Source organism: Apodemus sylvaticus, chromosome 2 (assembly GCF_947179515.1).
Source record: "Apodemus sylvaticus chromosome 2, mApoSyl1.1, whole genome shotgun sequence".
In the NCBI taxonomy this organism is placed as follows: domain Eukaryota; kingdom Metazoa; phylum Chordata; class Mammalia; order Rodentia; family Muridae; genus Apodemus; species Apodemus sylvaticus.
Genome location: NC_067473.1, coordinates 41627908 through 41653950, shown reverse-complemented (window position 1 = coordinate 41653950; position 26043 = coordinate 41627908). Strand labels below are relative to the sequence as shown.

Genomic DNA, 26043 nt, shown 5'->3' with positions numbered 1-26043 from the left:
CAAATACTAAATGCATAGATATCACTGCACAGAGAATAGTTTTAGATTTTCTAGATTCTACAAGCTTATTCACCAGACTCATTGGTAACAAGGAAAGTAGAAGATGGAAAACGCTTATGAGGAAGTGAGCGCACTGGTGAAGGGCCTTCAACGACACCACATGAAGAAATGGGGACAGTCTCTTATTAAGGAAGACACCCAGGAAAGGGAACAGAACTTGTTCTCCAAACATTTGCTACACTGTCATCTGTGCCAAGGCAATTGGTTGTTCTATATTGATCTAGAATATCAACAAGGTGACCACAGTCAACTTGCAAGGTATCATGGGAAGATTTGGTGCTGCTCAATCCAGCATGGGGTATCTCTTGATCAGGAGGGAATCGAGCAGAGACACACAGCTGTGGGGAGAGCAGGAACAGGGTGTGCCAAGTTCAGGAAAGAAGGGAGCACAAACTACATAATGTTCCACCTGGGTAAGCACTAACCTGAAGGTGCTGGAGAATGATCATAGGAGCACTATAGGAACACTATAGGAGCACTATAGGAACACTATAGGAACACTATAGGAACACTATAGGAACACTATAGGAACACGATAGGAGCACTATAGGAACACTATAGGAACACTATAGGAGCACTATAGGAACACTATAGGAACACTATAGGAACACTATAGGAACACTATAGGAACACTATAGGAACACTATAGGCTGCAGTTCTTAGAGTAATATCAAAGCCCTACTCGCAATTGTCTTTCCTATCTAATTGCTGGATATGTCAAGGACAATGAAGTTTTCAAATGCATACAAATACCCAAGGACTTACCATCATACTTTGCTAAGACTGCCTGAACATCAGCATAAGCTTGGAGTTCCAGAAGAGCTTCTAGAAGGTTTTCATGGATATTGAACATGCTTAGGAGGGGGAACTCCTTCATTAACTAGAAAAGAAGAGACCAGGAGAATAATTAATATAAATGCCTTTTAGAAATAAAGCATATATGTGTAGTAAATAATGACTATAATCAAGTATCTTAGGAAATTGTTCTGGAGGCTGGGAAAAGGCTCAGTCAGCAAATTCTTGACTCATAATCTAAAGGACTTGAGTTCAACCTCCTGAACTCATATTAAAAACAAAGACAAACAAACAAAACTCTCCAGAGCATGCCTTGTAATCTCCATGCTGTGCTGGAGAGGTCATGGCAGGAGAATCCCTAGGGCTTGCTGGCAGCTAATTTAGCTGGATCAGTAGGCTTGACATTCAGTGAGAAACCCTATCTCAAAACAAAAGAAAAAGGAAAGGAAGGGCAAAGGAAGGGGAGGGGAGGGAAGGGAATGGAGTGAGTGTGTGTGTGTGTGTGTGTGTGTGTGTGTGTGTACATGTGTAGAGGCCAGACATCAGTATCTGGTATCTATCTTGTTTTCTGTTTTTTCTTTTCTTTCCTTCCCTTCCCTTCCCTTCTCAGTGGACATCAGCTGGGCTCGTCAGCAAGGTATTCCATGGCTTGAACCTGGCAAACTGGATGAAGTCCTGTAAAAGGGCAAGGAGCAAGAGATGCGACTATACCAAGTATAGATTAATGGAACACATAGTGCTTCCCAACTAAATACAGAGGACAGGCCCAAAGGGACTAAGGCATAGTGTCAGCTTTAGTGAGCAGTAAGGAGAAAGGACAGTCCAAGAATTCCCTAGTACATTTTCTCTTACAGGAGGATTAAATTGTGTCTTGAAGGACAGGACGAGATTTTTTATAAAGGAAATTCATGTATTTGTGATGGTCTACTTCAGTGACCCTTTCACAGGGGTCACATGTCAGATTTCCAACATATTAGATATTTACATTATGATTCATAACAGTAACAAAATTATAGTTATGAAGTAGCAACAAAAATATTTTTATGATTGGTGGTTACCACAACACAAGGGACCATATTAAAGGGTTGCAGCATTAGGAAGGTTGAGAACCACTGATCTATTTAATCTTCTACATGAACAACTACTTTCAATAATAATATGATAACCTCTAAAACGTTTATAAATCTTTTATGTCAATATTCATGGTAGAAACTATGCTGAGATAAGTAATAATAAAGTATAGGTGTGCTAGCTAGTTTTATGACAACTTGTCACAAGCCAAAGTCACTGGACAGGAGTCTCAATTGAGAACTACTTCAGTAAGAACTAGTTTTAGCAAGCCTGTAGGTCATTTTCTTAGTGACTGATGTGGGAGGGCCCAGCCCACTATAGGTGGGGACAGTGAACAGGTAATTGTGGGTTCTATAAGAAAGCTGGTTGAGTAAGCCATGGGGAACAAGCTAGTAAGCAGCAGCCCTCCATGGTCCCTGCATCAGCCCCTCCTTCCAAGTTCCAGCCCTGCTTGAGTTCTTGTCCTGACTTCCTTCAGTGATGAACTACGATGTGGAAGTATAAGTCAAATCCTTTTTTTCCAACCTGCTTTTGGTCAAGGTGTTTCATCATAGTAACCCTAATAGGCTAATTTACCACTAAAAAGGAAACAAACAGATGCATGGTGTTGACTACTTATTTTGTTATGAATATTTTCAATATCATTTTTGTTTTTTTAAAGCCATGACTCATTTAGGACATTTTTTTTAGTTTATTTAGTTTTTTTTCCAAACCCAAAGAACATCGTTTTACTACTAAAAACACCTATCAAAATCATTCTGTGTCCAAAAGACCCACGGTCTGAACTCCCAGAAATAGGTCTGCAATATTTCCATTGCTATTAAAGGAAGCCGATGAGACAACCCACATGCTGTGGATGTTCTGTAACTAATAAAAGTATTTCTTGTTCTGGTTCACTTTGGTTTTGGCTGACATCATAACTTTGATTTTTTTCACTTTTTTTCTAATTAAAGCTTGTTAGAACTTAAGTTCTCTGTCATGAAGCAGCTGGCAACATAATAAAGACATTTGCTGAACTGTAACATTTAAACATTTATCACTTTTGACCTATTTTTCAAGTAATAATCAAATTTCAAGGATACACATCATATTATGTAATTTTAAAATGTAATCCCAAATATTAGTTGCTAAAGCTTGAATATGGACTCTCAATAAAACCCAAGGAGACAAATACCCATGAGAACCTGAAAATCACTTCAGGGTCTAGGGTCTCAGTGTTACCCTCTCCATGTGAAGAGCTCCCACATGCAAACACCTGCTCTGCCTTCTCACCTCAGAGGTAAGATCAATTTAGAAACCGTCATCCTGACAGTTTTACCTTGTGACCATAAAGTAACACACCTAATGTTCAACTGAAAGCCTCCCTTTCCTAGACCACCCTATCAAATCTATTCCTCACTCTTGATAACTCCTATATCGGAGCATACCATCAGTATCTCATTAATATCTTGTCCCTACCACTACTGACACCTTACAGGTTCCAGATGCCTTTAATATGTAAAATGTATAGATAGCATTCACATTCTCACAAAGCTGTTAAGAAAACAAATGCATTAAGAGTAGGTACAATCTCCTCTGCTGAAATAGCTCAGAGGGACGGTGTTAGACTGAAAAATAAGCCCAGTGTCTTTTTGAGCTTGATGTCCGAATTTTACTTATACTCATATTTTGAGCTATAGTATGCCACTATTTTTACCTTAACATTACCTCTTTCTGACTCAACCTCTACAAGCCTGTTGTAACTTTTTTCAAATATATATTAAGATTATCCTTCATGACCCTATATGTCTAGACAATTCCACCAGATCATTGACATGACTATCTGTATCTCCAAAACACCAGTCAGATGCAGATCCAAATTTACAAAGAAGCTATTTATCACATTACATGTGACAGTAAAGAAAAATGCAAGCACCTTAAATGTAACCCATTATAAAACATTGCATATAGTAAATATCATTGTCTTTTGTCTGTTATGTGTAGTTATTAGAAGTTAAGTTCTCTTTGAAGGTAAATCCCCATTGGTGAAAACAGCATACACTATGGTCACAGGACATGGAGAGAACAAACTGATTCTGATCTAGAAACTTACTCTGTGCTCATTTTTACAGTACTGGAAGGTGCTATCTAGGCTCCTGGGGGAAGAAGGGGAAAGCCACCTTACCAGCTGTGAACCCTGTAAACTACAACAAAAAGCCACTTTGGCAAGATATGCCCATGGGCAGAGTAGTGGTATGAATGTATGAGTGTAACCTCCCCCCACCTTTTCCCCATCAGATGTAATAGGTGCCCCACAGGAGGAAACATAGCATGGACTATACGTATAGCCAAGAACTCCTGGTTGGGAAGCTTACAGATAGATCCCTGGGGGGGGGCAACCTGCAATCACCATCCAGCCAAAGAGAAACACTAGTAAACTGTTATCTAAATTTGTATTTTGTGTTTCTACACCCACAGTCGTCGGCCCTCATCAGAGAAGTTTCTTTGTATGATGGATTGCAGTTTAATTTAGAAATGCAGAACTGATCAAAGTGCTGAGATACATGTCAATGGTGTGCTCAATCACAAATTGGACATCTATATCACACACACACACACATACACACACACACACACACACACACACACACACACACATTGGAAGAAGAGGTGGGAAACCGTAGGTGTTAGTGGTAGAGGAGGGCTGGAATGAATGTCCTCTGGACGTAACAAGTCTGCTGGACCTGTGAACTCACAGAAGCTGTGTGGCCTTGAGATCAAGCCAGTCAACATTCTTACCTGGAGTGAGAAGGTTCATGAGCTTTCGCCCCTAATAGTTAAGAATGGTTTGATGGCTTCTAGGGAAAGGGGCGAGCCAGTTTTCTTTAAGGGAATATCCCCTGGCAGGTCATTCCCACTGCAGTACCCAGTGCAGTGGAGCTCCCATAGGGAGCGACTATGATCAAAGTACATTTAATGAAATTCTCAGAAAATTAATAAAAATATCTTTAAAAGCTTTTCTCCAAGATCCATGACCCAGGGAGCTGGCTACATTTCTTGTACCAGGTCTAACCTCCCTCCAGTTAAGCTGGGCCTTAAGTACACTTAGACAGTTGTTGGTTACTGTCAAGATAAGAGTGATCTTGACCCCCTGCACCTTTAGAGCTATGTTGGCATATTGGTCATTGTTTTGGTTCATAGGCATGGCAGCTGGTTGGGACTACTGACTGTGCTCCTCCCTTGGTAGGATGCATAATACCTTCTGGTATTATGAATGCTAGACAAACCTTTTAGCTTATATCCAGCTCAAATCTTCTAAGTCTGAAGTGTGCAATGTCTTCAGCAATAGAAGCACATTTATCCTGAATCTCTGAAAGTCAGCCAAGGGTAACACCTACTATGATCAACAACTCAAATGGAGGTTCTTGTGCCTGGTATTGGGGTTTTGTTGTATGGTCTAAGGTTGTTGTAGAGAGCATTGTTACCTCAATTGGAATAACTTTATTTAAGATATATACACACATATCATATTTGTGTGTGTATATATATATAATATTACAGATAATTTTAGGTAACTATAACGTAATGTGATTCCTTGAGGTTTCATCAAACATCCTTAATATTATTTGTCCCTCCTCCTTTTGTATTGACTGCTCTTCTTCTTCCCCAATGTTCCCCTCCCATTTTTCCCAGTTCCCTCATATATATTACCTGTATCCCCTTGTTCCTGTCTCTAACCTCCCATTCATATGGTTCCTTTTTGCTTTCCCGATTTCTGTGGTTAATTCAGCTTATATACTCACATCTGAAGATTTGGAATTCTGAACTGTGTTTGTCTTTCTGGGTCTGGGTTGCCTCACTCAATGTAATATGTTCTAGTTCCATCTCTTTATCAAATTTCATAGCTGAATAGAGAACTTTTTACCACCACTTTCCTATACCAGCATAACTCCTAACTGCATTCTAAAACTTACTTAATACTTACATGCTTCCCCCTTCATCACAAAGCTTCTCTGTACAACAAACAGAGACCACCACATATAAGTACAATTTATCCTAATGGAGAGCTCAAATGTTCTTCAAGAACCTAGTCCCAGTTGATACATCTACAACACAAGTTCTGCACCCAAGGCTCAGAGAACCTCATATAAGAGGCTTCCAAAGAGTTGGCTGTGGTTGTGTGTCCTAGAAATAACAGCTTTGAAAGCTAAACTAATGATACAACAATATGACTGCCTAAACCAGGCCTGGACACAGACAATGTTAACAGATATGCTAAAAAGTAAGGACATCTCACTGAGGCCCACTCTTAGACAAAGACTACAGGCAACTAATGACTGCTGAGAAGGAGAACTGGTCATTCCTAGGGATGAGTCACTTCATCCAATACCAAGTGGATGGCCCTGAAATCATAGGCATACAACAATACTAAATGAACTCAGCAGGTTGTATATATACACATCATATGCATACGTGTGTGTGTGTGTGTGTGTTTGTGTGTATGTCTCTGTGTGTGTGTGTATAACAATAATAATCAGAGAAAATGAGACCATAAACTTGAGAGGAAGTGGGTGGGGTTGAAGAAAGGAAAGGGAAGGAAAGGGAAGAAGTGATATAACTATATTTTAATGGAAAAACTTAAAGTTATCAAAGAATTTTTAGCAGCATGACCTGGGAAATGTTAGCATACACCGTTACATCAGATAAAAGATGAGAAAACTATATTGTGTAATAAAATCATGCATTTATTATGTGCCCTTGTATAACTATGCTCCTGTATAAACACAGGAACATACTAAAGTAAAGTTATTTCTAATTGCTGAGATTAAAGGTGATTTTTCTTTCTTTTCTTTTTTTTTTTTTTTTTTTTTTTTTTTTTTTTTTTTTGGTGTCCACTGAGCCCTCCCTGGAGGTATCAAAACTCACTTATAGGAACCTCTTCTTGAGGCTCCAAGTCCTGCAGTCAATACAACATGAGAATTGGCCCAAACTCTCTTGCTTAAATGCTCCAAGGATGTCAAAAACACCTCAACACCCAGACTGGTGACTGGGTCTCTGTAAGGAGACATCAGACATAGTTGCTGAAACCCCAATAGAAGGGACCTTTTCTCATATAGCTAACCACGTCCAGAGCCCTCAAGGTGGACAGTATTTCAGCCTGGGTTATTTATGGATTCTAATATTTTTAAAGGTATATATATATATACATATATATATATATACACACACACATACATATATACACATACATATACATACATATACATATACATATACATATACATATATATATATATATGAGAGAGTTAAGAGGAGAATCAATCACTTTTAGTAATACTGGCTAGTCACAGCCAGCAAGATGGCTGTGTGAGAAAAGAAAGGGCTTGACACACAAACCTCACCACCTGGGCTCTCTCTCTCAGGAATCCACATGACAGTAGAAAGAACTGACTCTACAAAGTTGTCCCTGGCATCTGTGAATATACATAGATACACACACTGATTACTTACAATAAGTGTAAGAAAGGAGTACTGGCTTCTTATTAAACTCTAGTTCCCATCAGAGAGGGCTTTCCGTTCCTTTCAGACACTTTTGTCTCCTGCCCCCTTCCCTGAGCACCTCCCTCTGCCCCTAGCCAATCTGACCAACTCCTTCCCTCTCGTCCTCCAGCTCGGCTGGACAGAGTCCTCGTCCCAGCTTCCCTGTGAGCAGTGATAGCATCCTATTCCTATGTTCTCAATCAGCGACTGGCTCAGCATGGACACATGCTTACTTCATGACTGGAAAGCTTTTTAAAATGCAGTTCCTTTGTGAAGCGACATACTGTGTCATGATGTCCCAGGTCTGGGTCAGGCCTTTCCTGACCACGTTCTTGTCCTGTTTATAGTCTCCCATTACCTCCACGCCAGCCGGGAGAGCTGCGAGCAGACCCTGTGAGCTTTGACTCAATGTACTGAACATGTTTCTTACACTAAGAGCTGCTGAGATTTGTGAGAGATGATGTATGGTCTCTATCCCTGGGACAGAGTCATGGAATTAGTCACTACAGGACATCTAGGACTAAACAACTGCAAGAAGAAATTCCCAGAGCCTAAGCCCAGCTTGAGGGCTTTTCTCAGTTCAGTGCCAGATCGAATTTGGCTTTCTGGTGTTCTGCAAGGTTAAGCCCCGGCCTTGTCAGACAGAACCAGTATACACCATTCCTGGAATTCCTTCTACACTTGCTAGTCCCTGTGTTTTTGCTCAAACTGTTTGCACCACCTGGAATACCTTTCTCCCTCATTTACGAGGCAGCCTGTCAAAATCACCCCACACTCCAAAGCCCAGATCAAATGCCACCTCCTAAAGCCACAGCTAAAGTCATAGAGAGCGAGTGCCAGAGAAGCCCACAGAGATCCTCCAGACACCCTCCTCACTTTTCAGAGGAGCTCCTCCCACCACTGCTCACTGCAGCCCAGCGGAGGCTGGAAACACAAGCATTCAGCCAAGGTTCATGCCGGGACTATGATTCAAACCCAGTCATCAGTACCAGGTCCAAATTTCAACACATCACATCTCCAGTTTTACGACAGCCAAGTCTGGAGAACTGAACCACTTTGCTTCTGAAACAATACTTATATTTCTTTTTGTACTGTATTTACATGGATTTATGGAAACAGCCTTTCATGGGGTGGGGGTGGGGGACACCACTATTTTGGAGTAGTTCCTGAGTTGATGTCCAGCCCCTGCTACCTCCTGCCTGCTTTATTTTATGTAGATTGTTAACCACCTGAGTTTTGGTTTTCTTCTGTCACCTGAAGATGTCACATGGCATCTTTGTTCCCTGCCATCCATGTAAAGAACATCACTAGCCCCTCACACCCTGTTCTCTATGACATCTGCAGTCGTTTGATTTATGTGGCTTGATAACAGATAATTTTGAAAGAACAAAAGGATTAGATGTGATAATAGGCAATACACTAACAGCAGGAGAAGCCAACATGTCTAGAAGGGCCAGGGAGCGGCCATTGGAGGTGTTTCAAGACACACAGTCTCTATGGCAACTCCTCAGTACTTACAACCTGAAAACAGCTGTGCACAATATGTAAATGAATAAGAAATCCTGTGTTCTCATAAAACTTTCCTTACAGAAGCAGGTAACAGGCTGGATGTGGCCCACAGGCTCTCATTTGCCAAACCCTAGTTAATAAGAAGAAAATTTAAAACCCAAAAGGTTTTTCTAAAAAGCATTTCTCAGTGATATCATACTTTAAAAGGCCAGCACCGCTTACCCACGGCAGACTTAGCAGACTGCCTTAGGACAATGTAAAAGGCCTTCGCTACACCTGGTCACTTTCCCCCCAGCTCAGTTCCCCAGCTTGGAGGGGTCACCAGCTGAAGTGTGTACTACAGGAAGGAGCAGGAAACCCCGCTGAAACACAGGACTGGACAGAGCGAGGATGCCTATTCACACGGCAAAACCCTGTCAGACAGGGAGAAGGAATGAGCGGTGCTCTCACGTCTCCATGGAAAGAAAAGTCAAGCAGTTTTGAGTAAAAGAAGCATAGCATGGGAAAATGTGCTCTAAAATACAGTATCACTAAAATAAACTGAAAAATCCACACAATTCCAGGAAGTAGGGACATATTTTTATATATTACTCTTTATGTTTCTGTACAATAAATTTCTTTAAGATGTTCAATATTTTTCATATATAACTTCTCAAAACCTGAAGGGCTAATTTTCATTAGATTTATTTTGTTTTCTTATATTCCAATTGGCTTGTTATTATTTTTAAATCTTTTCTATTTTTCAGATTTTAATATAATTACATTATTTCCCCCTTTCCTTTCCTCACTCCAAACCCTTCTATAAGCTCTGCTTGCTCTCTTTCAAGTTCATAACCTCTTGTTTTCATTAGGTGTTGTCATACGCATATATGGATATACATACAGATTCCAAAATACAACTTATTCAGTTCATGTAATGTTACTTGCATGTGCGTTTTCAGGGCTGACCGACCATCTGTTACTGGATAGCTAACTGGCATGTCTTGGGGCTCAGCAGCCCTTCGTTATCTGTAGTTCTTTGTTTAGGGCTGGAGTCTCATGGCCCTCTACCCACCCACCTTAGCATATCTATTGTTGTCTAATTGACTTATGATGGAAAACTGTTCCTTTACATTGAGGATTTTATTCAGTAGCTCCTTAAAGTGTTGCTAGTATGTCATGAGGGGGCCTCGGTTAGGTGTGGTGCACACACATCCGGTCCCTTGTGCTTAGGAGTCAGAGGCAGGTAGATCTTTGTGAATTAAAGGCCAGCCTGGTCTACAAAGTGAGATGCTGCCTTAAAAAAGTATCTGAATAAATACTTCCTCCTGAATTAATTTGATCCTATATAGTCTGGTAAACTGTACACCAACTTTACAATGATATCTGATACCTGATAATCACACATGAACACAACCTATAATTCCAATGTCACTTTCTACCTACTTTGAGAAAGTAAGTTCACTGAGAGAGGTCCTCTGAGGAACTCTATACAATATTAACTCATCCTGAAATGTATTTTGGTGGTAAGTGTACTATAGTGTAAGTTCCTTCCCTATTTGACTCTTAGTGGTGAGGTTGGGGAGAGGCTTAGGTAAAATTAGTTAATAAACTTTTTTTGAGTGTGTTATAAATGTTATATCTTTTCCAGACCTATATTGACAGCCCCACTCGTTCTCATAGCCCATTGTCTTCAAAATAAAAGGACTAACTGTTGGAGAGAAGGCATATTATAGAAATCAAGAGCATGACTTCCTGGCATCAGATATAAATATGAGTTTGCATTCACAAGCAGTGGAACTTCTGGGCGAGCTCACAGTTTAATCAGCAGAAGAGCAGCATCTAGTTCACAGGACACACACATCACTCCCAGCACACACTTCAGCCAAGTATGAAGCCGTCATCCTTATACAATATTGGCATGGATATATTGAATTTCTGATATGCTATTTGTTTAGCTCTGGTATATTGGTTATACAATATAGAATATACTCTATCTCTATTTATTTATTTAGAAATAAGGTACAAAAATGGTTTGGTGATATAATTTGCCCATTAAGGAAAGACTCCAGTTCCCACGTCAGGCTTGAATGAAAGCATATGATAAATGTTGAGGCCTGTTTTCTATAAGCCAAGTCATTCTAAATAAATCCTTGAATTCACTCACTATCTAGCATAGTTCTGTTTATTTATTTCCCTCTGTCTTTCCCTCACTGCTAATTGCTTTTTCTTGGCAGCAAGAAATTTATATGCCCCGCTTTGCCTAAATATTACAATTTCTGTAGAATAAAAACACTAGTTTTCCTATGAGTTCTCTAATACCTATGAGGAAGAACATGGGATAGGCCCTGGATAGAATTTCAGTTCCAATTTTACATCATCTGGCTATTGTCAGTTCAAGTTTAGTTCAACAGAAGAATCTGAAGCACTTCTGAAGTTAACATTTATGAGCTCAAATGGACAAAGAAAGAGAATTAATTCGATGGATTTGAAATGCTCTGTGGACATAATTTAGAATTACAGTCTGTATGCTATTTCTCGGCTGACTTAAGGATGAAAACAACAGTTTAAACTTTTCAAGTTTAATTTGCATCTATTTAAACATTTTATTATTGTAGCTACCCATGTATTGTTCCTTGAGTGGGAAAACTCTTACATATTTTAAGGCAAAGGTAATTAACAAAGCGCCTCAGCCAGATTCCTTCTGAGGTCAAGTCAAGCTTAGCCTAATTAAGGCTTAGACAATTTGGCCTGTATTGTATTCAAACAGCAGATATTATTTTGTTAGAGCTGCAAGTTTGACATTTTTAATCAGTTTCAAGTAAATGCATAAATAGAAAATAGAAAAGACGCTTCTCATTGCATGACTGGAGAAAGCGAGGAATGAAGTGCTTAGAGCGCCCTCAGAGGCGCAGGGGCACTCCGCTTGCGTAGAGACTATGAAATGCAGCCTCCACAGGCTTATTGATGCTTATACATCAATAAGAAAATGTCACCTTTACAGTTAATTAAAAGGCAAATATTGAACCACACCTATTCAAAAGTCACGATCAAGCCTGATGTGCCCAGATGTTGGTTAAAAGCACTGATTCCTGACTGGAGTGATGCATATCCGCATACAGAGCAGGCATGACCATGGTCTTCTAATAAACTTTGTGTCTCATAAACCCAAAGGGTGCAAGGGTTACTTACATAATTATCTGTGCTTCCTGTCAAAATGTTGCTGTTTGTTCCAGCCAAGGAACATTGTCTTAAAATTTTCAGCAATCAATATAAGCTGTGTATTCAGAGTCCTAACAAAAATACTTTCAGAATAGAATGTCCCTTTGTGCTTGTTTCTCATGTAGAAGCAGAATCACCCAGGTTCTCATCTTCCAACAGTGAGAATTTTTTACTTGCTGTATGATATCTAAGTACTCTTTTTCCCAAAGTCAAAGCTCTGAAAGCACCACTGTTCTGTTATTATGAAGGAAATCTCCCAGTGATGGACAGGATAGTAAACTGTACTCTCTGGAGCCTCAAGGACTGACACCTTTCTCAAACTTCCAGGTAATTCTTGGAGTAGAATAGTTCTGTACCATCTTAAACTGCTTAGAATCTGGTGTGGCCTCACCCTGAGATAAAGAATAAGACTGGGATAGTCAATGAGTATTTTGAATGACCTGGATACAAGCCCAAGTAAAACTGGATCCTTCCCTCAGTGATGGCAAGGTATTGGTCTCCCGGTCCAAGAGTGGCCTCAATAAACAGCTAAACATACTGATCAAAAATTTCTCTCAGAAAGAGCTTTTCATGCCAAACCCACAATCACTGTTTCTGGCAGTCTTCCACATTCATATGGGTAACAGTAAATAGTATGACTCAGGAGATTAACTCATGCTTACCTGGGTCAGAGTTTACAAATACTCTGGCAGCACTTCAAAAGGTACTGTGGAAAGTAACTACAATGGAAGGTTCATTTACAACACATGGTATACTCCAAGCTGTGATTTTCATCTCTACACTGCTCTGCAATCAGTTCACCTTCTACAACTCTTTCCTCCCTGATCTTTCCAGTTAACCTCGTTGGGACCTGTGTTCATGCTTTTATATCCCCAAACTCATCCATATATGATGTGCAGGAATTAACCACTCTTTGACAAGTTAACCATCAGTCTGGGTTTACTGATTCATCTGCAGCTAATTTCTCCCACAACTGTGACTTAGTAGGGAGAATGTAGAGCTGGCTTTATTTCTCCACAACGCATCTAAGGAGATACTTAGCTGTTGGGTGGTGGTGCCTGTTCCTTATAAGTTCATGCCATAATACTTGTTGCTACCTTTTGTTATAATTAGGGTTTCTCTTGATTTTATTAAACACCTTCATCAAAAGCAACTTGGAGAACAAAGGGTTTGTTTCAGCTTACATGTTTGAATCATAATCCATCATGAAGGTAAAACAGGGCAGGAACCAAGACAAGAACTAAGAGGCAGCAAGTGAAGCAGAAGCCATCGAGGAATGGATTACTGGCATGCTCCCCTTTCCATACTCAGCCAGCTTTCTTATATAACCCAGTGCTGTCCCGGTGAGCTGTGCCCTTCAACACTAATCACTAGTCAAGAAGATGCACTACAGCCTTACCTACAGGCAATCAGGTGGGGTGAATCAACTGAGATTCTTCTACTTCCAAATGCCTCTAGATTGTATCAAGCTGACATAGAACTAACCAGGATATCCTCCTTTTATATGTTTTATAGTAGCTAACAGACTATCACACACTGAAGATTTTCATTTCTCAGTGCATAGCCAACTTCTGCCCTCAAATTATTCTCAATGTTCATAATTCCAGTCCATGTGAATGTCTGTTGTAATAAACTCTAATCAAAGCCTGTCTAGTCAGATTTGGACTAAAGTTAAAATATGCAATTGCTCAGACCAAAGGACACAGCACCTCAGTTGTACCATTACTCTCTGGTTAAATCTCTTGCCAGTTTGCTTCATAGACTCCTAGGAGTGGACCTTAGAAGGGTATTTAACCTGACCTCTGGTTCTGGTCCCGCTTTGTGCTTCCTGATTTTCTATATTCTAAATTGAGGGGCTTCCATCACAGGATCTTATCATTATGAACACTGTCACGAACTCTTCCACACCTTCCCTGTCCTGATGGTCTGACAAGAAGCATGGCTCCAGTCAGCAAGTACTTGTGGGCATCAATACTGGTGTCTGGGTTTTGTAACTGCATATGGGAAGGATCACTAGGTGGGGTAGACTCTGGATGGTCCTTCCCTCAGACTCTGCCTTTGTGTCTCCTTCTGTGGGTATTTTGTTCCCTCTTTTAAGAAGAACCAGAATATGCATACTTTGTTCTTCCTTCTTCTTGGGCATCATTTGATCTGTGTATTGTGCCGTGGGTATTCCAAGTTTCTGGGCTAATATCCACTTATCAGTGAGTGCATACCATGTGTGTTCTTTTGTGATTGGGTTACCTCACTTAGCTGTCAGCTGGGAGGCCCTGTTAGTACATGACAAACACAGAGGGGGACACTCTCAGAGGGGAACACTGAACTGAGAACAGGGACCCCAATGGGAGAGCGAGAGAAAGGACCCAAGGAGCTGAAGGGGTTTGTAGCAACATAGGAGGAACAATGATATGAGCCATCCAGTACTCCCAGAGCTCCCAGGGACAAAAACATCAACCAGATAGTACACATGGAGTTACCCATGGCTCCAGGCACATAGGCAGCAGAGGATGGCCTTGTTAGACATCAGAGGGAGGAGAGGTCCCTGGTCCTGGAAAGGCTCGACGCAGCAGTGTAGGGGAATATCAGAACAGGGAAGCGGAAGGGTGTTGATTGGGGAACAGGGGGAGAGGAGCTGGCTTATGGGACTTTGGGTGGGTGGGGGGAGAGACCAGGAAAGGGGAAATCATTTGAAATGTAAATAAAGAATATGTCTAAGAAAAAAAGAGGAAAAAAGAAGCATGGCTACACTCTGAACCATCTCACTGGCTTTCAATGACTATTCTACAAAGTCGTTGCTAAACAGATTTGCTGCTACAACAACAACAAAGATTATGGTCAAAGAAATATGAGATGTTCACCAGTTCTTAGCCCAGCCACAAGGTGGATATCTAGGAGCATAACAGTTTTCTGGTAAAGCAGGAGTCCTGACAGCTACAAGTCTGACTACTGTGACAATACAACTTAAGGAACAACTTAGGGAAGTAAAGAATTCTCTGTAGCTGAGGTCCCAGAAGATTTCACACCATCATACTGAGCACACATATTTAATCCCAAACAATCTAGTTGAGGGGCAGAAAAACTGATGACAGAATGAGACAGAGATAGGATCTGCCCAATTCTCATAAGAACAGGAAAGGGAGGCTGTTTAAGAGAAGTAAAGGAAGAGAGAGGCAGGCAGCTGGGAGTCAGTACAGGGAGTCCATTGCAGTGGAGTTGAGGCCAGTGAAGCCAGAGAGTAAGAAGAAGCCAGAAGAATAGAATAAATGGTCAGAGTTAATGTGAGGCCAAGCAAAGCAATTCAGTGAGAAGCTGAGAGAAGTCAGATTGAGGCAGTCAGCTTGGAGAGAAATTTGAGCCAGAACAACTAAATTGAACCAGCCAGCCAGAGTTTAGAAAGGACTAAAACAGGTGAGCTTATTCAACAGTAATTCTCAGGGGTTAAAAATATTCTAGGCCTGGGTTACCAGACAGAGGTTGGAAGCGGAAGCCTTCAAGGTCTGCTCTTGCAGAAGATTAGATTTATGGAGGCTAGAAGTTTCTGGACCTAGGCCTAGTGATAGATTGAAACACTCTGGGCTCAGCCCAAGTTGTGTATTTGTAAGGCGTGGGTACAGCTCTCATCCCATCTTTTCCTCTGAGGAAATAAAACCAACCTTTAGACAACTCTAAGTATTGGGATATGTATCTTCAACAGTAGCAAATGATAGTTAAGAGAGAAAAGCAAATCAAGTGTGATAATTCCTATCTGTGCATCTGGATTCTGTGTTCCAGAGGAAGAAGCAGCAAAAGTAGTCTCTGCTTCTTCAGAGAAAGACAACCATGCTCTGTGAAAACACCAGTTAGCAGAGATAGTCAGGTACATAATTCAGTTCTTCAAAGGCTCCATGCATCTCCTACAATAGCAGGAAAAGAACCTAAAGGATTTTCTAGAGAAGGTAGACAGACAAGCACATCAGTCTCCCTCCCAAGAAATCTACTGAGAAGATAGGATGGTACACAGAGATAACTCTACCCCTTCCTTAAACAGCAGAGGAGTGGGAAGCTGAATCTCACACAATGACAAAAGAGGGATTTTAAACAAATTTCTCCAAGGCAAACTGTAAATGGGACTTGACTGGAGCACAGTAGAGTACCCAAGGAAGCCACAGATCTCCTGAGAGGGCTTCCAGAAATTCCCCAAATTTGATTGGCAGAGTTGGAGCAGGGGGGTGGGCTGGTATGAGGCAGCAGCCAGGCCAAACAGCTGCCAGCAGAGCAGCTGGGTAAGCAGTCCTCTTCCTTCTCCTCCTCCTCCTCTTCCTAATCCTCCTCATCTTCTTCCTCCTCCTCCCTTTGAAACTGCCTGCAATGCCACTAGAAAGGCCTCAGTATCTAATTTGTTTAGTTCCTAAATTGTCAGATAATTATTTTAGAGCTTGATGAGAAATGTGGTAGAAAATGTTCCAATCTTCTCTCTCTCCGGTAATCGTATATTAATTAATTTAGCAAATACTGAGTGTATATTACAAGCCATTGAAAAGGGTGAAGTTCCTCTCTTGTATTTGGTAGTAGAGTTGGAGAATAAATATTATCATTATAAACAAATAAATAATTTGATAATTTCAAAAGTGAAAAGGTCAATTATAAAGCAGGACAAGATGTGTTTGCTAATGACAGTGTGTGTGTGTGTGTGTGTGTGTGTGTGTGTGTGTGTGTGTGTGTGCTTTTTGAGACAGATATCATGAAATGCTAAGAACCTGAGACAGGTCCTGGGCAGTCTAAACAGGATCCAATTCTGGCATAAAAAGCAACCCAATGTGGTTAGCCTTCTCACAAGTGATAAAAGCATAACATTGCTTTGTAAGGACATGCAGTCATGTGAGGAGTTTGGTTTGCATTTTACTCTATTTGCACTGACCATTCACTTACAGCCTCTAAGCAGAAAAGAATGTAAATGTAGATTTTAATAAGCTTGGGACACTAGAAGAATAAAATAAGAATTCCAAATGGTAGGCATACAGAAGACATTTTTACTGGAAGAAATAAAAAAGAAAGGAAGCATATGGCAGACACAGAACAGTGAACGGAAGTGAAAATCATCAGCAGTGATTCTGTTTCTTTCCACAGAATAATAATGAAAGCAATAAACGCAGATGGCATAAATGTCCGATGTACGAAGCCTTCGTTGTTGAGTAAAACAGTACTCTACAAAATTTACAGAGTCACACGATCCTTTGAGGTTAGAGCAGGCTTGATTACAGCAAGACAAAATGGACCAACAAGCGAAACTTCTAACGACAGGAGGTAAACAGATAACAAAAGCGCAGCTCACAAACTGTGCCGAGTAATAAAGGTAACGGACGGCTGTGGAGCCGTGTCAGCACCACTCCACGTCATCTGTAAGTTGAGATAGTGTGGCAGTAGCACCCAGCACCATAGCAATAGGAGAGCACCATCAAGGACGCTCACGGGCCTCTAGAAAGTCAGGTGCTGTTACTTCCCTCTGCTCAGTGGTTTCTTTGCTTCAAAAAAGCCAGAGTTACTACAGGCTATGAAAGGTCATGTCATTATTTAAGGTAAAATTTAACAGTTGCTTCTCACTGTAACTATTCAAAATACAATTCAACTTTCTCTTGATCCTGCATCACTTAGTTTCTGTGCCTTAGCTGATAGAATTCCTTTCCTGATAAAGCAAATCCTTATAATCACCCTGACTTCTGTTTGCCCATACTGCACATCTGCTTGATTAGCAACTTCTCTTGGTTATGGTTTGAAATCCACAGACTCATCATTTCTACTCTCCTCTGCTAACACGAACCTCACATCTCACTCAAACATTAATATAAGACTCTTTTGTCTGTTCTCCCTGCTCTCCCTCACCACACAGCAGTCTATAAAAATTGACTTATCATATCACACCTCTACTCAAATCCTTGGAAATCCCCAATTCACTTACAGTAAATGTGACATTGACCACCATCTGTACCATGAGAGGAACATCTGCTCCATGGCCTCTCAGGTCCTCTTTTCTCCCCTGCACCTATCCCGACCTGGTCATTCACGACTCCTTTGTTATTACTGGTATATCCTGGGGACTCTCCTATCTCAGGGCTCTTTTGCCTATGTCATGATTAATGTCCACGTCTTTGTGGATATCAGTCTTTGCCTAAATGTCACTTTCCAAACCATGCACACCTCACCTGTGTTTGATATTGACTTCCCCAAACTCACTGTGTCTGTTCCTAGGCTTCTTCAGCCTAGATCTGACCACATAGCTTTCCCATGGCTTCTGTCATTCTAATGCATTATGAAAAGACACCTATCTTTATGAGTTTTCACCTTCTCCTCCATCCTAGAATATAAAGCACTTAAAGGCAGGGGCCTTTGATTTGTTTTCTGACTACAAAAACCACAAAGAACAAACATTGACAGAGATGCATAGTCTACATATTTTTGTTGAATAAACTGATGAATGGTGAATGGCTTAGGGCAAAAGTGGGTATAGCTAGACCGAAATCATGCTACAGTATAAGAAAGAAAAAGAGGGTGGAGAATAGGGGGAAAGACAGCCAGATAAGCCACTGAACAAAACCAGACAGAATTCAAGGAAAGGCAAAAGTGGCACTAGAAAGAACTGACTGTAACTAGCAGCACTGAAAGACAGAGGCAAAGCTCCTTTTGTTCTCCTCCTCCATATTCATCTTCGCAGCCTGGACTGGTAAAATGATTGTTGTATGGCTAACTTACTCCATAAGTGACTTTTATACACACAGCGTTTACTCATAAGACTCACTCTTTTTTGTACCTATAGTAAAGACAGAATCTAAAAATGTGCTAGCAATCACCATAGCAACAGGTAATTAACATATTTCAGTGTTGGCTTTTAACTTAACATCTGAGTATCTTTATAGATTTAAAAATAAATTGTTTCAGCAGATCTTGGCCGCCTGCAGTCATAAAAGCATTCTTCCTACTCCCTGTCCTAATAGTTAAAATCATTCCTTTTAACTAATAATTAAAATCCATTCCTATCTAACTATCCACCATAACAACCACAAGATTAAGTTATCAACTAAATCAAGTTGTCCATAACAATCTACTAGATTCTTAAGGAAAGAAACAAAAAGAACTGTACACATGGAAATCACATGACCTGTGGAGTAAAAAGATGAGAAAGGAAAGAAAAGGCAGTAAAAGTTAAGAATGAACAAATGAGTTAAAAAGGAAATAGAAATCGGCCCTCAACAATATTTATTTAGCATTCCTCCTAAAAGGGTTTTTCATTTGTACATTAAGAACAGAAATCCGCTTACAGAGCAGTGAGAGACAGACACAGAGAGAGAGAGAGAGAGAGAGAGAGAGAGAGAGAGAGAGAGAGAGAGAGAGAGAGAGAGAGAGCTCAGTCAGTGAAGTAATAATGTCCTACAAATCTAATGGTCTGAAGCACTTTAACCCACAGTTTTATTTGTTGGTTCATTTTGTTTTTTGAGACAGCCTTGGCTGACCTGGAACTCACTCACAGATCTGCTGCCTCTACATCTGCCTCCCAAATGCTGGGATTAAAGGCATGTGCCAAGACACATCTGGCATATGTATTTTTTTTTAACGTAGGTGTACTCTGTCTGCATATACACCTACATGCCAGAAGAGGGCATCAGATCTCCTTATAGATGGTCATATAGTACCTTGTGGTTGCTGGGAATTAACTCAGGACCTGGAAGAGCAGCCAGCCCCCACTTAAAAAAAAAAAAAAATCCAACATGTACAGTTGTAATCCCAGTACTGAGGAAGTGATGTCAGGTATGCTCGGGGACGTACTGGCCAGCCAGACTAAATTACTAGGCAAGTTAAAGACTAGTCTTTAGGAGAAATCCTGTCTCAAAAGTTAGATGGTGCCTGAAGAACAACAATCGAAGTTGTCCTTGGCCTCCACCTGGACATGCATATATGAATGTTTGTGTACACACACACACACACACAATCCTAATAAAATATATGTCATAGTTTGTATAGGGAACATTAATTCTCTTTTACAAATCATTCATTTGGCTATTTGTTAAATAGCCAGATTAAAATGAGTAGTTGTTAATGTTTGGCAAGTTTTTACTAATCCCGGAGGTGCATATATACATAAAGAAAGAAGTTGGACAGTGCCTGAGACAAACACCTGAGCTTGATCTCCAGCCCCCAAAGAGTCTTACTGAAAGCAGGTCACTTCTTAGGCAAAGTATGTTTTCCATCCTAGAAATTGTCTAACCACGCTAGTTACAACCAATTCACCCACCAGGAAAATAGTTCTTTCTTAACACACAGGATCTTCAATTTCATCCAAATTCTGAAGATCTATATGGTATTTCATAGGCAGCTCCAAGGTCTGCCTTATGTTTCTAAGACGGAGTCTCTCTCTCTCACTGAAGTCAGAGCTTACAGCCTGACGACAGACTGGCCCAGCAAGGCTCTGGGATCCTCCAGTCCTTGGCTTTGCAGCACTAAGACTACAGTTGTGCACCGCTGTACCTGCCTCATTCATGGGGACAGAGATTCAGGTCATCCCACTTGGGTGACAGGCACTTTACCAACTGAGCCATCTCTCCAACCCTATGTTTTCTAAGGCATGCTTGAGAATGTGTAATTCTATTTTTATTATCATATCTGCTATGGTTACAGAGAGGAACCTAGCCTAACTGTCTCCTGGGGGGCTGCATCTAGCAGTGGATGGAGGACCCATGGGGACTCACAGAGCCTGGGCCACTCATCAGGAAGCATGTAGGAGCTTGGCCTGTACCCCTTACATATTTGTAGCAAATGTGGAACTTGCTCTTCGTGTGGGTCCTCTAACAGGTGGAAGGGGGCTTTCTTAGTTTCTGTTCTCTGCCACTGGATCCCCTTCCCCCTACCTGAACTCCCTGGTTGGACCTCAGTGGAGGATATATGGAAAGGATATACCTAGTCCTGTTGGGACCAGATATCCCAAGGTGGGGTGGTAACCAGAGGGACTGGCCTTGGGGTAAATGGGAGGAGGTATTTGTAAGGGTGGGACTGGAAGAAGAGGAGGGAGGGGAGCCGTGATCAGTATGTAAAGTGAATAAATTAATTAATTAATTAATAAAAAACTGGAATTCTTATTATTTTAATTTAGTATTATAGAAAAATTTTAAGATATAGTACAATTTTACTGCTAATAACTTTCTAGTTCTATGTTAGTTTCTTATGCTTGTACAATGGTACTGACATCCTTAAAGAACCCCCTTTTCAAGGGTTTTTTATATCCAAACTATTATATAATAATATACATTTTTCTTTTTTAGTCTTTATATATATATATATATATATATATATATGGTAGTACTGCCAGAGTCCACACGTTGAGACTAGAAAGTAAATGGAGAATCAGATGGGAGACCTTGGCTGTCTTCTGCTCAGCTAGACACTAAAAAGATCTGAACAAGGATTAAAGGAATGATACCCTTTCAGTGCTTGTTTTGCCTGAATAAGTTCTTTTTCCATAATAATATTTGTTCACATGTAATATACTTACAATTCTATTATGAAATGAATAAATCTTTTAAAATACCAGTTTTAATTTTAAAATTTGGTAAATATAAAAAAATAAGCCTATGCATATAAAATTTTGTGGTTTGAAACAATTTATTTTAAAAAGGCCCTGGCACTATAGAGTTTTAGAGCTATTAACTTATAGTAACATCTATTTATAATAGAATAGAAAAAAATTGAATCATATTATATATAATGTTTATAATTTTCCTCTTCACATAATAACATAGCTTTAAAATGATGGTAAGGATAGAAATAAAAAATTCGTATTCATCATATTGGCCTCTGACAAATACTCTGGATTGATGTATCCATTTAATACTTCTACTCTAAGTACTTTTGATGTAGGCAATCTGCAGACTATACTCTGGAGAACTTACCAAATATGCCCTTGAGAAAACACCTTTTCCTAGAACCCAGTGAACAGTACAGAATTGTTGGTCAGTAATTAAATGGCATTTAAAACTCTGAGACTAAATGTTGTCACCCCAGGATTGGCTAGTTGAGAAGATGAAATCTTTTGATATTAGGAACACTGAGTGGAAGAAATGTCTTGAGTTAAACATAAAATACCTCTTCTACTCACATGTTGAAGGTCTAGCCACCAACACAACATTCATAGGTGGGGATTTTGGGGAAGTTAATGAGGGCTTGGTATAGTCAATGGATTCACACATGCATAATTCAATGGATAACTAAATGGATTACTGGAAGACAGTGGAAACTGTGGAAGGTAAGGCAGACTGGAGGAGGCGGCTCACTCACTGTATGCTTTTGAAGGCTCTATCTTGTCCCTGACCTTCACCCATCCACCTCTTCTTCCTGACTATTAAAATCTTGGATACATCCTTCTACCATAATGAATTGCCTTAAGCATGACCCAGAAACAAGGCACCCACTCCAGTTGGAACTGACACCTTTGAAACTGTGAGTCAGCATAAATTTGACCCCCTTTTCCAATCTCATGTACTTGTCGCTGTGACTAGACACTAACACAGGATGGTTTTCTAAAACTGAGTATATGTTTCAGAAAGGCTATGACATCTGTGTCAACTGGGAGATCAGGATATGAAAAGTAATGTTGTAGAGACAATAAAATACAACAACTGAAGGAAACGGCTCAGTGACCTAAAGAAAACTACAGAGAGCAGGGCAAACACGTGGCGTTTTAGAGACTCCAGACTCAGGGAAAGGCAGTAAACACTGATCTGAAGGCAGGACAAGAAGCAAAGGCGGCCACTACTCCTCACTGGCCTTTCACCTCGACCTCACCAAAAGGGCCAACTTATGCTCTTCTTCCTGCCCTTGATACCTCAAAGAATTCCATCTAGGCCAAGCAGCCCTATAACCAAAGCTGGTAAAGTCTAGGGGTACTTTGGAGATTTGCACCCAAAAACAGTTCAGGCTACAAACAAACACACATAAAGTCTTTGTGGAAACAGATTTCCTCAGCCACAGGATCTCTAGTCTGGTACTCCTTAATGGGGAATGAGTCTCCACTATTAATATCACCACTGCAGCCTAGTGTATTTGGGAATGTCTGTAGACAACTGGAGACTGATGGGACATAGGTTGCTACAATATACAGGCCAGTCTCCCTCATGCTACAGGCCAGTTCCCCACAACAGATGATTATATGCTTTAGAATGCTGGCAATGCTGAGCACTGCAAAACCTACTCTGAATGGATCATCACACGAGCTTTCAGGGTCTGTTGGAGACAGATTAGCCCCTCTGTATGGTTTATTCCTATCTAACTTGACAAGTATGACTAAGGAAACAGAAGACATCTGCCTTGTGAATTCTATTTCAAATACATTCAAATAGGACCAAGGAAAGACAACACAATAGCTGTTAAAAGGAGAAAGGAAAAGGAAAAGAAAAAGCAGTGCCGGATACCAAATACCAATGATAAGAGCCAACACAATGGCTGTCCCTTACATTTAAGACAGAAGAACATGCAGCTCTATTCATTCTAATTAATCACCACATTGCAGCAAAGCTCAATGGCCAACATAGTCCCTTGGCTCTGCTGACTTCCAAAGCACTCCTTCTGCACTAAGGTGCTTCTATGGTATTGTTCGCAAAGGAATTCTATGTAAAAGGAGCAAATGTTCTAATAAAACAAAAACCTTGAATCCGAAGCAGTTAACAGGTTGTTCTAAGAATGGAGACATTATCAATCTTGACAACAGAGAGTCAAATGTGCATTCACTTCATCAATATTTCATGACAAAATTCATTATTTTATTTGAACAATTATATAATCTTGAGTCATGGAAACAAAAGGAATTCTCTTTATTTACCTTCCCAGAAATCCCTTTCAAGTTCTTTCAGTGAGAGCACAGTGAGATAACAGTTTGCGCTCCTTTATTTTATTTTACTTTATTTTAGGGATTATAATTAGGACATTTCTCCCCTTCATTTCCTCCCTCCAAATTCCTCCAGATAACCAACCACTCACTGCTCCCTCTCCCAGTCCCAGCCCCCATGATCCCTCCACATATCCACCCCTCCTGTTTTCCTCAAAGAGGGTGGAGGCCCTCTCCCAGTGTATCCCACCACCCTGACACAACAAATCTCTGCAGGGTGAGGTCCATTCTCTCCCACTGTGACCAGACAAGGCAGTCCAGCTATGGGAACTGATATCACAGATCGCCAAGAGCTTTAGGGATGGCCTCTACTCCAGCTGTTGCGGGGCCCACATAAAGACTGAGCTGCTTATCTGCTACATATGTGTGAAGGTCTGTCTATCAAGCCCTCTAGGAGGGGTCAAGGCTAGAAGGTGACTACCCTGAAGGTGTCCCACCATTTGTATATGGCTTATGATGGGTGATCTCTGAGAGGAAAGGTCGCAAGCCACTCAGGAATTTAGTTGTTGTCTCATTCAGGATCTATAGGCAAGGTTTATTCCTTGATATAAAAAAAATTTTAAAAAAACCTGAATGGATCTTCAACAAACTGTGCTGGTCAGACTGGATGTCTGCGTGTCTGACAGGTGCATAGAGACCCATATGCTTCAAGTCTGTGTGGATCAAAGACCTTAACACAAAACCAGATACACTGAACATATCTGGAGCCCTGGAGCCCTCCCTGTACACTCCTTGGTTGGTGGTCTAGTCCCTGGGAGCACTGGGTGGTCTGGCCATGTGACATTGTTCTTCCTATGGGGCGTCAATTCTCCTCTGCTCCTCCAGGCCTTCTTTTTTTTTTTTTTTTTTTTATTCGATATAATTTATTTACATTTCAAGTGATTTCCCCTTTTCTAGCCCCCCCCCACTCTCCGAAAGTCCCATAAGCCCCCTTCTCTTCCCCTGTCCTCCCTCCCACCCCTTCCCAGTTCCCCGTTCTGGTTTTGCCGAATACTGTTTCACTGAGTCTTTCCAGAACCAGGGACCACTCCTCCTTTCTTCTTGTATCTCATTTGATGTGTGGATTATGTTTTGGGTATTCCAGTTTTCTAGGTTAATAACCACTTATTAGTGAGTGCATACCATGATTCACCTTTTGAGTCTGGGTTACCTCACTTAGTATGATGTTCTCTAGCTCCATCCATTTGCCTAAGAATTTCATGAATTCATTGTTTCTAATGGCTGAATAGTACTCCATTGTGTAGATATACCACATTTTTTGCATCCACTCTTCTGTTGAGGGATACCTGGGTTCTTTCCAGCATCTGGCAATTATAAATAGGGCTGCTATGAACATAGTAGAGCATGTATCCTTATTACATGGTTCCTCCAGGCCTTCTACCAGCTCCCACACAGGGGTCTCTGAGCTCAGTCTGATGGTTGGCTCCAAGCACCCACATCTGCATTGGTCAATTGCTGGCAGAACCTTCCAAGGAACAGCCATACTAGGTTTCTGTCAGCAAATGCCTCTTCTGGTCTGAAGGCAGAAGGCATGTTCTTCATGCAAATTCTTCTATGATTTCACAGGACCAAGGGCCTCCCCCTACAACCCCAAATCAGGACAAGGCCACTCTCTGCTACATCTGCTGTGGGAGCCATGGACTCCCCCATGTGTACTCCTTGGCTGGTGGCTCAGTTTGAGCTCCTTTTCTCTGTAAAAACTTCTTTAAATGGTCCTGCTTCCAATGTGGATGGCAGTCTAACTTTGCCATTCTACTTTAAAATCTGCTCAAGGAAAACTTAAACTCATGCACATGGAGAGCAGATAGTTGTGTCTCATTGAAGAACTAGATCCTCCTGCCTTTGTCAGGAAGCTGTGTGGAACCCAGTGTGCTATTTTATCAGAGGAAATGTTCTGCAGAGATGTTTTATACACATGCTGTTAAAGCGGTTAATTCTTGGAGAAGTATGACTCACTCACCAAGTGGAGTAAAGCACGTCAG

General features: G+C 40.8%; 1 protein-coding gene across 5 annotated transcripts in view; it reads right to left on the bottom strand.

Annotated features, from left to right (window-relative positions):
- Positions 1–26043, bottom strand: part of St7 (suppression of tumorigenicity 7) — a 243136-nt gene that overhangs the window by 56673 nt on the left and 160420 nt on the right. For all 5 annotated transcript variants that reach the window (XM_052173273.1, XM_052173272.1, XM_052173274.1 and 2 more), the window contains one exon: positions 826–940. In XM_052173273.1, the coding sequence (XP_052029233.1) occupies positions 826–940 (115 nt within the window). The remainder of the gene's footprint in view (positions 1–825; positions 941–26043) is intronic.